This window comes from Cebus imitator, unplaced genomic scaffold (assembly GCF_001604975.1).
Source record: "Cebus imitator isolate Cc_AM_T3 unplaced genomic scaffold, Cebus_imitator-1.0 Scaffold26, whole genome shotgun sequence".
NCBI lineage: Eukaryota > Metazoa > Chordata > Mammalia > Primates > Cebidae > Cebus > Cebus imitator.
Window position 1 is genome coordinate 4,214,699 of NW_016107341.1, and position 15,237 is coordinate 4,229,935.

General features: G+C 33.1%; 1 protein-coding gene across 8 annotated transcripts in view; it reads left to right on the forward strand.

Moving 5' to 3' along the window:
• PCLO (piccolo presynaptic cytomatrix protein) overlaps nucleotides 1-15,237 on the forward strand; it is a 409,272-nt gene that overhangs the window by 276,626 nt on the left and 117,409 nt on the right. For 7 of the 8 annotated variants that reach the window (XR_005199165.1, XM_037736537.1, XM_037736540.1 and 4 more), the window contains exon 10: nucleotides 3,273-3,398. Coding sequence is in view for 6 of the 8 variants with exons in the window: in XM_037736537.1 (XP_037592465.1) it covers nucleotides 3,273-3,398 (126 nt within the window). In the remaining 2 variants the exon portion in view is untranslated. Of the gene's footprint in view, nucleotides 1-3,272; nucleotides 3,399-13,126; nucleotides 13,216-15,237 lie in introns of all 8 variants that reach the window. The other variant, XR_005199164.1, reaches the window with a different exon arrangement.

Sequence of the window (15,237 nt, forward strand, 5' to 3'; positions counted from 1 at the left end):
ATATCCAGATTTAACTATTTAAAATTATATAAATTCAATTTCTTTTTATGACATTCAAATTAGGGAAGAAGCAGCTACTATATAAATATACAAAAAATGTTATTCTTCCTGGGTCTATTTATTTTCTAACATGCTATTCTTCAAATATTTTTTAATCTTCCTATGCAACTTAATTGTCTACATGAAAAACAATAACAGCAGCTGGGTACAGTGGCTCATATCTGTAATCCCAGAACTTTTGGGAGGCTGAGGCAAAAGAGCCACTTGACCCAGGAGGCTGAGACCAGCCTAGGCAGTATAGCCAGAGTTGGTGTCTACTAAAAATAAGAACTTAGCTGGGCATGGCAGCACGTATAGTCCCAGCTACTTGGGAGGCTAAGGTGGGAGGATCCCTGAGACTATGAGTTTGAGGCTGCAGTGAGCTATGATCACACCATTGTACTCCAGCATGGGCAAGACAGTGAGACTATCTCAAAATAAAAAAAAAAAAAAAAAAAAACAACAATAGCAGCCAGCAACGTCAACAAGAAGAACAGTAATTGTTGAAAATTAACTATATGCCTGAAATTGTTTCTGTGTATGTAGTCTCATTTCTCACAGGACCATCATGACTGTGTATTACTCTATTTACCAAAGACACTGAGGCTTATCAAGTATGCTTTAAAAGCATTTTGAGTATTTGAATTCACTAGTGTGAGACTGTACATTACAAAATTAATTATTGTGTCTGTGCTACTTTATTGAGATGATTGTAATTGTAGTTTCTCACCACTAATCCTTTACCATAAGGTTTTAATGCTCATCATCACTGGCCATTAGAGAAATGCAAATCAAAACCACATTGAGATACCATCTCATGCCAGTTAGAATGGCAATCATTAAAAAATCTGGAGACAACAGATGCCGGAGAGGATGCAGAGAAATAGGAATGCTTTTACGCTGTTTGTGGGAGTGTAAATTAGTTCAACCGCTGTGGAAGACAGTGTGGCGATTCCTCAAGCACCTAGAAACAGAAATACCATTTGGCCCAGCAATCCCATTACTGGGTATATACCCAAGGGATTGTATACTGATCTATTATAAAGACACATGCACACATATGTTCATTGCAGCACTATTTAGAACAGCAAAGACTTGGAACCAACCAAAATGCCCATCAAAGTTAGACTGGATAAAGAAAATGTGGCACATATACACCATATAATACTATGCAGCCATAAAAAAGGATGAGTTCATGTCCTTTACATGGACATGGATGAATCTGGAAACCATCATTCTCAGCAAACTGATACAAGAATGGAAAACCAAACACCGCATGTTCTCACTCATAAGTGGGTGTTGAACAATGAGAACACTTGGACACAGGGAGGGGAATGTCACACACTGAGGTCTGTTGAGGAGTGGGGAGCTAGGGGATGGATAGCCAGGGGAAAGAGATTGGGAAGGGATAACATTAGGAGAAATACCTAATGTAGGTGACAGGGGAACGAAGGCAGCAAACCACCATGGCATCTGTATACCTATGTAACAATCCTGCAAAATCTGCCCATGTACCCCAGAACTTAATAATAATAACAATAATTTTTAAAATAAGTAAATAATAAAACCCCTAAAAAAATTACTCTAAGGACCCAACTACTTCACCTTCAGGACATTGTAATTTGCAGAATGAAACTATAGCCAAATTTTTTAAGTCCTTGATGCTAATGAATAGATTTTGAAGTTCTGCAACTATACTTTTTGTTTATTGGGTTTTTTTTGTTATCTTCTATATTGGCAAGGCTGGTCTTGAACTCCTGGCCTCAAGTGATCCTCCTGCCTCAGCCTCTCAAAGTGCTGGAATTACAGGTGTGAGCCACCACGTCCAGGCTGCAACTACATTTTTAGGTTGAGGCAGGAGAATCACTTGAACCTGGGAGGCCAAGATTGCAGTGAGTTGAAATCATGCCACTGCATTCCAGCCTGGGCAATAGAGCCAGACTCTGTCTCAAAAATGAAATAAAATAACATGCACTGCTCTAATTAAAACAGGGGTTTTCAGCCTTGGCACTGTGCATTGTGCAATGTTTAGCAGCATCCCTGGCCTCTGCCCACTGAATGCTAGTAGCATCATTTCATGGTGACAACCAAAATGTTTTTAGACATGGACCAATATGCCCTAGGATGAAAATTCCACCCCCAGTTGAGAGCCACTGCTTTAAAAGAAGAGTCCATGCCTATAATTCTAGCACTGTTGGAGGCTGAGGCAGGATTGCTTCAGGCCAGGAGTGTGAGACCAGCTTGGACAACATAGTGAGACCCTGTCTCTACAAAAAATGAAAACAATAAAGCTATTCAAATATTCCATTACTTGTTATAATTAATATGTATTTGTTTCTTGCCTTTCAAAGTAATCGAAGCCAAGGTGTTAAAACCGCCATGTATTAAAGTATCCTCATGTGCCACGTAATGTTTGAGTCAATGTTGAACCATATATGCAACAGTGTCCCATAAAATTACAGTATAGTACTTTCACTGTATTCTTCCTATGTTTAGTTATGTTTGGTGCTCTATATACTTGCTAATTTTTAGCTAATTTTTTAAAACACACAAACTAAAAATATCAACACTTTATATCTATCTCAATTAGGTTTCTCATAATAATTATTCACCCTGGTCTTTTCATGTGACTATTTCCAAAAGAACCTGTACTGCAACGTAAGAAATGGTTTACTAAGGTGTTCATCAGTCGAGAATAATTTTATCATGTCTTGTAGTAAGTGTCAGGTTTATACACAAACAATAGATTAATTAAGGCTGAAAATGAATAATGTATTAAGTTATGATCATGTTTTCACTTTATCATTTATAATTGTTCGTATGATTCGATTGTATATTCTCAGTTTTGAATAGTCACTACTGCATTTCTATAAGTAAAATGTTTCTTAATTTTATAAGTGAATTATATGCTCTGGGAACACCCTCTCATAAATTTTTTACAAAATACCTGGTCAAAAATTAGCAAGGCCTGAGTATCTGACTGAATACGGCTAATTCAAAAAATTACTTGTTAATATCAGGTCAATAATTGCAGAGTCTACCAAGATCTCAGTAAATCCTGTTTTATATTATTGAAATCAGAATGGCATACTTTGTCTTTGGTGTCCATTTCCAATAGTTATGTTATATTTAGTTTCTGTGTACCAGAACTACTTTTTGTACACTCTGTAACTTGTGATAACTATAGTTCCTTCTTAAATTAGTACTAATAATTTGCTAATTGTTTAATACAGGTAATGGATTAGGAATTAGAATTGTGGGTGGTAAAGAAATCCCTGGACATAGTGGAGAAATTGGAGCCTATATTGCCAAGATTCTTCCTGGGGGAAGCGCGGAACAGACAGGGAAACTTGTGGAAGGTAAGAATAAGGAATTTTAAAGTAAAATAAAATGAATACACTCATATTAAATACATTTTAATTTAATATGCAGATGTTTCCATCCTTCTCTGTTTAGGTAAACCTCTCTCCTTACTGTTAGCTGTGAAATTTTGGTATAGTAATGTAAAAGAAGATATGTCCACACATATATTCATTTTATTTTCGATTGCATTGTCCTTTTGGCAGTTAGCTACGGAAGTATCTTGTTTAAGAAACACTAGTCAAAACTTTTTTTTACTGGGGCAATTTTGTTTAAATAACTTTAGTTATCTATGATAATGTTTCACAAACACCAAGAAAAATTATACTGAAATTAGAGCTACAAAATAATTCCGATTGATTCAGTACATACTAGGTTTGGGTTAACAAACTGTGGATGGCCCACAGGCTTTATCCATCTTCTGCCTGCTTATGTAAATGCTGTTTTATTGGAACACAGTCATGATCATTTATTTACATATTGAGCCTGGTGCTTTCCTAAAACAATAGCAGAACTGCATTCATAACAGAGAGTGTATTGTCTGCAGCATCTAAAATATTTACTCTTGGCCCTTTACAGAAAACATTGGCCAATCCCTATACTAGGTGTGGTCTATTTTTAGATACTAATCACCTCATTACATCAAAAGTATTTTAAAGTAATGATCATTAGAGTTGGAGCTAATGGGCCATAAAATATGTACTTAATCATTTTCATTCACCTAAAATGTTGCACCTAGATTCTAAAAATACATAAAGATAATTTTAAATTGTTAGATAGTATGGTCATTTGCATTCTCCAGATTCTCTAACATAAATATAGTTTTCAAGCTTTTGGTGATTTTTTAATAATGGACATTTTCATAAAGTAAATGCAACCTTTTTATTTTTCACTTTTGGAAACAGAATTTATTCATGACAATGTTATGCTGGAGCAAGGTGGCTCCACATCAATAAGACATTCTGTACAAATCTCTTCCCAACTTCAAATTCAGTAACATCATGATGATAGCTTGAATTGGCCATAGTGACAGAATTATTTAATTGGTTATCTCATTCTCTGTAAGTTTTGCCAAGATGTTAAGTGAGGCCCTTCTATGTGTATAGATCCTCTGACTGAAGTCCAGTTCTTATATAATCCAAACCCATAATTTGTTATTATTTCCAGCTTTGTTTTATTCACTCTTACAACATAGCTCTTTAAGAAACTATTGTTAATGTTTCTATTAGATTCATGATGCTGTCTTGACTGTCAATATTTAAATACTGTTTTTGAACATTAAATGTTTTGGAGAATAATGTTAACATATGGTACATCATATCTTTTCTCCCCCTCATAAAGGTTATACCTGTGTTCTGTGTTCTGTGCTACCGGGTGACAGTGATAAAGGTTTATTCCTTTTAGGTCTAAAGATCTATCTAGAAGTTCACCAGTCCAAATGGGTATCCACAAGCATTCACCTTCTTTAGACCAGTGCATTTACTGGTACGTGTGTGTGTGTGTGTGCGTGTGCGTGTGTGTGTGTGCACTTGTTTTTGCCTATAGTTTTGCATTTAATTTTTACATTATATCCTTCAGTCTCAACCACTTATAGATTATCCAAAAATTCTAAAGCAGTAGATTGGTTGAGATGCAACCTTGATTTTTATGCCTGATGTGAGGTATTATAGTAATGCCAATTGTATATCATTGGAGGTTGGGGTTTTTTTCCAATTAAAAAATATTCATCATTATTGTTTTCTAAAAATTTATTTATTGAAGGCAATAAAGGTGATTTCATTTCATATTTTAAAGTTAATTCTTTCCTAAGGGAAAATTATACATATTTAAATAAATAGATAGATGGTATGTTTATGTAACTGGTTTTTTCTACCGGTTTAATGACTTCCAGGCAGACATAGAAATTGATCATCTCTTTCACATATATCTTTATTTTGTGCATTTCTGAATACAGAATTATATAGATTGTGCCCTTACAGATTCAATGTCATCTTCCAGTTCGTTTAAAATGTAAATGACAACTTGGTTGGCAGTAGGATTCTTAAGAGTTTACTCTTTTCTATCCTAGTTTGTAAAGCTGTTGTTTGGAAAAGTTTGACTAGGTCTCCTGCTTTTCCTCAGTTTGTTCATTTCTCTTATCACAGATTTAAAAATATTTTGGTATAGCTTTTATTTTTATAGTTTTATTTTTTTTAATTGACAATAATACCTGTATAGATTTATGAGTTACAATATGATGCTTCAATACATATGTACATTGCGGAATGACCAAATCAGGCTAACTAGCGTATAACAGGTTTTTAAGACATCAGATTCTAACATTTTAACACTTTTGCAGGACTCAGTGACATAGACTCTGACTATGTTGACTTTGGGAAAACAAGAGTATTTTCAAATTTCCTCTAGTTTTGTTCTTTCAGTGTATTCATTTAAAATATATTGACCAATCACATAGGTTTTCTGGTGTTCATAAACCAAGTGCTATTCTGAAAGTACTGAATGACTGCTCTGGTTATTTCATTGAAAAAAAAAAGATTTTTATTCAATCTTTTTTTGAAAAACCTTTCTAAACAAGGTAGTCTATCTTATCCATATAGGGGAATGTTATGTTTTAGAGAATTAGCAATAATTATCATCACAAAATCATTAGATTATACTCAAGAAATTGGTTTTAAAACACTCCTAATAATAGTATGTGTGCCATCTCCTAAAATAAAAAATGCAGTTCAAAAACTTTATTATTAAAAATTTCCTGAACCAATTTTTTTTAGTTTTCAACCAATCTATAATGATTTTCTGAAAGAACTCAGAGAATAAAGTACTTGAAGGATTATAATATCCCAAAATCTTAAAATTTATTTCCCAGTAACACTTAGACATTCCTACACAAATGCTGGACAGAGAATAATCTTTTGGCGCCTAATATTCTTTGTTTTAGTTGCATAAATTAGTCTTTGTTCTATAAAAAAGATGAAGACGAACATCTGAGGAATTTATAAATCTAATTAAGTTTCTGATGTGCTATTTCTTGCTATTAGATTTAGGATTACAATTTTAGCAATTTTTTGACCAGCAGTATTGGGGCTGTGAAATGTTCAGCCATGTTGGGGTATTAAATGGTATATAATGCTGTCTCTCATTTTGGTCTTTGTCATTGGTGTTTCTTGTTGAACTAATTTGAGCATCTAAAAGTGTACTAGAATATATAGACTTTGAATATATATTTACAACTTTCATTTTAAATCTTTTTTCCTGGGTTAATGATTATGAATCGTTTTTATATTTAAGTTCAATATAATCGGCATCTCAACTAATAGGCTTAAAAAATTAGATGTCTTCTCTATAAATAACTGTATATTCTCTTGACTGTTTTACTAGGTGAAATCTACTCAATACAATTGTAGGACGTTTTGAAATTATTACTTGCTTATTCTTTAAAAATAACTACTTTCACATATTCATCTAAGATCAGTGTTCTAATCCTCTCCAAATTTGGGAAATTCATAATACAAACCTTATGATAAATAGAAACTTCTCCTTTACTCTGATAAATGTCATTTTCAGGCCAGTCCTGGTGGCTCAATCCTGTAAGCTCAGCGTGTTGGGCGTCAAGGTGAGCAGATCACTTGAGCCCGGGAGGCGGAGCTTGCAGTGAACCGAGACTGCGCCCCTGCACTGTGTTCCTTACCACTCTGTGCAGACATCTGTTGGGTACTTTAACCTTGTCAGGTATTTTTTTTTTCTCCATACTCAGTGTCCAGCATAATGACAGTAGCAAAGATCCAAGCAATATATAAAGAAATAAGTGATCTTTTCTTAAAAAAAAAACTTTGTTTTCAAAAGTAGGATACTTATTAAGATGCCGCTCCTCACAGGGTTATGTGAAGCAAATAAAATGATACGTGTGGTTTATACACTACTATTTGTAATTAATCATGTATGTTTAAGCATTTAAGACAGCACCAATATTTCGAAACCTTTTGATTACCTTTTTTAAATAATATGCAAAATGGAAAGTTTTCTCAGGGCACATGTTCTCACAACCTTGAACTTAACTGCTCATATATTTACATAAATTTATGCTAGGTTTATTTTTTTCCTCAGTGTTACTTTGCTTTGAATTTAAATTCAGATCTCTAGGATGGGAGGACAGGGTGGTTACTGACCGAAGAACCCCTCCAATCTGGAACTGCAGGACCATCTTCCCGTGCCATGACTTGAGTATGAGAAAGAGATTTTCCTTTGCCAGTTCTTCTCTAGTCCAGAAGATCCAAAATATTGTCTTTACTCTGTGGTTGAGCAAGGGTGGGGACACAAAAGAGAGGCGTTTCAGATTAGAAGTTAAAATCTGAACTCAAAATAGCAAGTATTATGTGGAAGTGTTTTCTGCCTGACACATCTGTTTCTGATTCATTTGCACTTAATAGTGAATATGTTTTGCTCTCAATCTTGTAAATTTTTATTGAAACAACTCAATAGTTGAATTTCTTCATTACACAGTAGGCACAAGCTTTGATGTTTAAAATGCATAAAACTGGACATGATGTTCCTTCCTTAGTCTGAGCCTCTTCCCCAGTCAGCAAAATTTTCATATAACACTCACATACCTTACTCCTAATTTTTTCTCATTTCACTTATTAAGATGCCCAGCACAACACCTTACATCTGTGATTTCTTCAATTCCAATGAGAGTGGGAGAGGACAGCCGGAGTGTGTATGGGGGATGGAGAGTCTCAGCATTCTCATTGTCTCATGTATGCAATTTCACACTTAATCAGGTGATGACCTGCAATTTTCAATAAAAAAGGTTCAAATGTGAAAAAAAAAAATTTACAGGATAATAGAGCAAACAGCCATGTACCTATCATACTGGTTTATTGTTTTAAAATTTTACCATGTTTCTTTCATGTTTTTAAAAGAAATAGGCCCCTATAAATCAGTTAAAGCTCCCTGTAGTCACCCCTCAACTCACAAACCTCTGTTACTATACCAGCATAAAATATCAGACTTAATTCGAGCTATACTTTTGCTTATGTTTCTTTACAGTGTTATGTATGTATCCACAACTATGTAAGATTCATTTGACTTATTTGAAAATTTTTATTTAAAATAATATCTTACCATACATGTCTTTATGCCACTTTTAAGTCACATGATGCTTTGGAGATTAATCAAAAGGCCTATGTAACTCTAGCTCATTTATTTTTACTACTGGGTATAATTCTTTTACTATATGTCTCTACTACAGTTTAATTTAAACATTTTCTGGTTATTTAGGACATTGTAGTTCTGCTTTGCTTTATTTGTGCTGTTTTAAACAATGCTATGATTAGTTTTTTGTGTAGTCTCCTTGCGTCTATGTATAGGAGTTTATTCTGCAATACAACTTAGGTTTCTGGGTTATAATGACTATCAATCTTGTCAAATAATGTAGGAGAATATGTGTGCTTCTTCAACTAGTTGATTTTTTCCCACATTTCTCTCCCAACTGTTTCATATTCTTTTTACATTTGTCAGTATCAAATTAGTGTTCTCATTTCTATACATACTTGTTCCTCTTTATCTACCTTTCCATTTGTCAAATCTGTTGTGCAGTGGTTTTCCATTGTTACTTTCATTTACTTTTCCTTCAGTAGTACTGAGTATGATCATATTTTGTTAATCTTGTTACCTTGTGGATATTTCTCTTCTGTAATTTGACTCATCTTTTTGCCTCTTCTTTAATTGGATTGTTTGTGTATTTTTAATCATTTTTACAGCATCTTTGTATATTCTGGATATAATCCTTTGCCAAATATGTAGGTTATAAATACTTTTCCCCAGTATATGGCTTATATTTTTAGCTGCTGTCTTTTTATTTTTTGTAAAATTTGAAGTTTTAATATAGTCAAATTTGTCATTTTGTTTGAATTAACTTTTGTAAATGTGTTGTATTGTTTAGGAAATTCTCCAATGCCTGAAGTCTTAAATGTATTATTCTTTATTTTCTTCTAAAAACTGTAAAATCTTACATTCCAGAAATGTTCTTATGCTCACAGAATTAAGGTGTTTTTAATCTGTGTGGTTCGAAGTAGAAAGTTCATATTTTAGTTTTGTTTTTCCTTCTCAATATGTATAATCAGTTTCCTATGTACCATTTTTTAAAGCTTTATATTTCAGTAACTTTAACAGCACTTTTGTATTGTTTTTTCAACAAGGATCCCCAAGCCATTTCTAGAGTGGCTCAGCTCCTGAAGGGCTATATGCTTCTGGGTCTTTTTTTTTTTATTGGCACATAATAGTTGTATGTATTTGTAGAGTACATGTAATATTTTCATACATGCATACAATGTGTAATGATCAAATCTGGATAATTGGGATATCCATCAGCTCAAACATTTATCATTTATTTGTGTTGGAAACATTCAAAATCTTTCCTTCTTGCTACTTGGAAATATACAATAAATTATTGCTAGCTATAGTCACCCTTTGTGCTGCAAAGTCTAGAAGTTATTCTTATCTAACTGTATGTTTGTACTCATTGAACAATCCCTCTCCTTTCACCCCTTTGCACCACTTGCTGGTAGCAGCTATTTTTTGTACTATATTCATGAGATGCATTTATTCAGCTCCCACATATGAATGAGAATGTGTAATATTTGTCTTTCTGTGCCTGGCTTATTAATTTAATATAATGTCCTCCAGTTTCATCTATGTTGCTACAAATAATGTGATTACATTATTTTTATAATAATAAAAAATAATATTCTAATAAATAAATAATAGTAAATGATATTCTACTATGAATTTATACCACAGTTTTTATTCATTCATCTCTTAATGAACACAGTTTGATTTCATCTCTTGGCTATTTTGAATAGTGCTGTAATAGACATGAGAGTGCAGATATCTCTTCTATATATTTATTTCCTTTCTTTTGGATATATACCTAGAAGTGGGATTGGTGGGTTTACAGTAGTTCTATTTTTGTTTTTTTTGAGGAATCTCCATACTGTTTTTTATAGTGGCTGGACTAATTTACATTGCCACAAACAGTGTACCAGCATTTTTCTTCAAATCTTTGCCATCATCTGCTCTTCTCATTTCCTTGCAGGCATCTCTGTTTTGATAGTAGGCATTTTTAATGGGGTGAGGTGAAATCTCATTGTAGTTTTAATTTTAATTTCCCTAACAATTAATGATATTGAGCACTTTAATGTATCTGTTTGGCTATTTGTGTATCTTCTGTTGAGAAATGTCTATTCAGATCTTTTGCTCATTTTTTAAATCAAATTATTTGAGGGTTTGGTTTTTTTTTTTTTTTTTTTTTTTTTTTTTTTTTTTTTTGCTATTAAGTTATTTGAGTTCTTTTTAGGTTGATGTAATCCCATTTGTCAAATTTTGCTTTTGTTTCTTGGGCTTTTGAGGTCTTACTCAAAACATTTTTGCCCATACCAATGTCTTGGAGTATTCTCTTAATGTTTTCTTCTAGTAGTTTCATAAGTTCAGGTCTTAAATTTAAGTCTTTATTTCTTTTAGAGTTGATAAGTGATAGTGGTCTAATTTTAATCTTCTGCATGTGAATATCCAGTTTTCTCAGCATCATTTCTTGAAACGACTATCCTTTTCTCCATGTATATTCTTTGTGCCTTTGTTGAAACTGTGTTGGCTGTAAATGCACATACTTACTCCTGGGTTCCGTATTCTGTTCCATTAGTTTATGTGTCTGTTTTCATGCCATGCCATCCCTTTTTGGTTACTATACTTTTATAGTATATTTTGAAGCCAGGTAGTGTGAAGCCTCCAGCTTTGTTCTTTTTACTTAAGATTGCCTTGTCTATTCAAGGCCTTTTGTGGTTCCACACAGCTTTGAGAAATTCTGTTTCTGTGAAGAATGACATCAGTATTTTGCCACATATATTAATTTTTCAATCCATGAACATGAAATCTCTTTCCATTTTTTATGTGCTCTTTCAATTTTTTTATCCATTGAAAAAATTAAAGAAGACACATAAAAAATGAAAAGATCTCTCATGTTTTATAGTTTCCATTGTAAGAATCAATATTTCATTGATTTAATTAAATTTATTCCTAGGTATTTTTTTATATTGCAGCTGTTTTAAATAAGACGGCTTTCTTGATTTATTTTTCTTTTTACTACTGTGCACCATTTTTTGAATAGTGTATTATTACTTACAATGATCTATTAGTCCCTCTGTCATATATTAATTTTTTTAAATGCATGCATAGGTCTTTTCTGAGTTCTCTGTTCTGATCTGTTTTTCTATCCTACTGGCCTATTTGTCTATCCCTACACAAGTATCACACTGTTTTAATTGTAACATCTTTATGTTAAATCCTGGTATTTGGTACATGGATCCATCCTAGAGATGTTCATCAAAATGCTCTTCAAACAATTCTTGACCCTTTGGTTTTGCACATAAATTCTAGAATCTGTTTTTCAATTTTAGTGACAATCTCTGTTGAGATTTGATAGTGATTTCATTGAAGAGAAATTTGGAAAAAAATTAATTTGGAAAAAAATTTAGACATATAGTCATGTCCAGTTGAGTCTTCAATAAGTTCACAAGACAGGTTTTTGCTCTACTTAGAAACTTAGTCCTTGTGTTCTGAATTAATACAATAAAGTGAGTTAGGACATTAAAACACTTATCCATAGCAATTGTTAAACTTATTAACAATATTATATGATTTTATCAATTTATACCAATATTATATCTCCAGAAAAGCTGGAGTAGAAGATATAGGTAAATTCAATTTTACTTGGGCAATATCATGGGCTAAATCTAAACCTTTCTATACATATCATTGGTTCTAAGCTTTATCTAATCACTGAATTTTTTGAAATAGTTCTCCAAATTAATTTTGGTCCTAGTTGCCTGTGTTATAGCATAATTGTAAAATAGATTACCATCGTGATACTTTTAAAACTTCAACAATTTTTGTAAGAGAACAATGAATCCATAAGAACTAAATATCACATATCCAATGAACCTAAAACTATTGTATATATTGATAAGTTCAACTTTAAATTAATAAAATCTTTTGAAGATAACTTGTATCTATATTATTATAATTGATAAATTGAGAAAATTTTGGAAAACTCTTAGGAGCTAAGATGGTAACATAACATTAAAATCTGAATGTATCTTCAAGAGCATTCTTAATGAATCAGTGGTAACACAGCATAGAAGAACACAAAGCTAAAACCAATGATGTCCAATGTTTGCTTATAGATTTAGCCAGAGCTACATGGCAAGTAAGCATGTCCCAGGCCATAAAACTTGTAATGAAATCAAAGAAACTTCATTGTTTGTCCATAGGTATTCTATGAGGAAATGCATGTGTGTTAAGAATTATAATTTGTGGATATTTTTAAATTCTTAGTTTTTAGTTGTTTCAGAGTAGGTAATTGAAATTGGTCCAGCTAGCTTGCTCTTTTTCTTAAAGATGAACTGACAGGGTTTCTGGCAAGAAAATACTGTTGGATTTATTGTTGAGAATCAGGGATTGAAGTAAGGGTGAAGTTAGCTGTTTTCAGAGTGGTGGTTTTGATTTTAGGAGTTGGCCTCTGGAATTCCTTGTCATGAAGAATTCTTTGGTAGAAGAGCTAATTCCATTAGCACTATTAGAGGACAGAGGACACACTCCAGCATAACATAAGGAAGAATGTTCCTAGGCAAGAAAGTCTCTATTTCTGCTTATGCTTTTTTGGCATATGTTACAGATGGCATGGCAGTGATCAAGGTTGGAGATCAAGAAACACAGCACACAGATGAGTGAGCTTCCTTGTTCTTGTTCCAGGGGGATTACCAGGTACGGATTGGTCATTAGCATGAGATTTCTCAAAATTCCCTAAAGCTGGTGTGTTAGATACACATGACACAGACCACATTTCATGTTGACACAAACATTTTCTAATAAATAATAGGAAACTATCTTCTGTGAAGAGTAATAAAAATCTTTGGTCCCTGGGCTGATAGGTTGTAATATATTATTTTTAAGATGTAGTAATATCACACCACATCAGATACTAGTTATTAAATACATTGCCAGTACAAAAACTGTATTTCTTTTCTTTATCCATTTATTTTGAAATTTATCAGAGGAGAATTATGCTTACATAATAATTTTTGTGATAGGGACATGAAATAAACTAAATAATGTCCTGTTTAACACAGTACAATGCCCCAAATCCTAACTTGATTGCCTTCATCAAGGGTGACATACCTTAAAATATTTGTGTGTTCAGTGATATTGCTTCATGATGAACAATTATTCCTGTAGTTAAATTTCTGGATTTGTCTAACCAATATTTCAAGGAATAGGCTGGACTTTTTTGTAAGCTTGGAGTGGTTACCTTGGAAGCAAGGATGATAACCTCTCTTTTTAATACCCATACCAGATCTTCAACCAGCCAATGCTTTAGCACCTCCAATGATTTATAGAGAGCCATGGTTTTAGAGTTATATCAGGATTTAAATTCAGATCTGGTACTTATTGCCTGGAGTTTTTTAAACTTTTAGACACAGGTGTTCTTAGTTGGAAAACTGGGATAATCATTGGCAAAAAATTTTATTAAATATAGGAAACATAATGTCATGCTTGGAGCACTGTAAGTAGTAAGAAAAAGAACTGTTCACTTTCAACTTTGAAAGTCTTTGATGGTAAGAAGAATATTTGCTAGATTAAGTTTGAATTCTGTCTTACATATTTGTGGATGCTTAAATCATTGAATACGGCATCAGACTTGGAGTCGGAAGACTCTGAATTAATGCTGAATACAGCATCAGACTTGGAGTTGGAAGACTCTGAATTAATGCTATCTTCATGACTTCAAGAAACTGACTTATGTTTTCTATATTTCCACTTATCTCATCTGTACAACTAGATTTCAAGATCTAACTCACAGTATTACAATGAGGATGAAAGGATCTGATATCTTTTATAACTGTAAAGCAATAGACTAGCTATAGAAGCTATTTTGTTAAGGATAGGTAAAATTATTTTCATGACTAATATTAATCTTATAAAGTTTAGACTTCATATGAGGGAACATTTAACTGCTGGACATATCTGATATAATGATATATATCATTTTAAATACCAAGCCTACATAAATAAAAGAAATTATAATGCCTAAAGTGATTAAGCCATTTCTCTTATAAATATAGTACCTCTTAATTGGAAAACCCTAATTTTAGCTAACCTTTTAAAAGGCTATCTAAATTTTTCTTCTTATCAACAATAGGTTAATCAGTAAACCTTGTGTTCTGATTAAAATCTATGGACATGTGTACAATGGACGTTTGTGTATATAACTTTTTTGGTATGTCGGTCAGTGAAAACACATCTTGTTAATGAACACAGTTATGATGTGTAGGAGTCAGGTGATTTCGTTTTTGGACCACTCTTTCTCATCAACTGCTAGTGTGACCTTTGTCAAATCACAGAAACTCACTGGTCTTTAGCATTAAACATAAGAGACTTATAGATATTTTACCTTTTGAAGATATGTGAGGGAGAGATTGAACATTAAGAAACCCATAGTTTCTTAAGGCTTGGAAATGGGAGATGAAGTAGCATTATGTAAGCAGTGATAAGCTGTGTATGTTATATGAGTTGGAAATCCAAGAATTAGAATCAAGGATGTGACATTAATTACAGTAAATGAAAAAAGAAGTGAGGCCAGGCACGGTGGCTCACGCCTGTAATCCCAGCACTTTGGGAGGCCGAGGCAGGTGGATCACGAGGTCAAGAGATCGAAACCATCCTGGTCAACATGGTGAAACCCCGTCTCTACTAAAAATACAAAAAATTAGCTGGGCATGGTGGCGC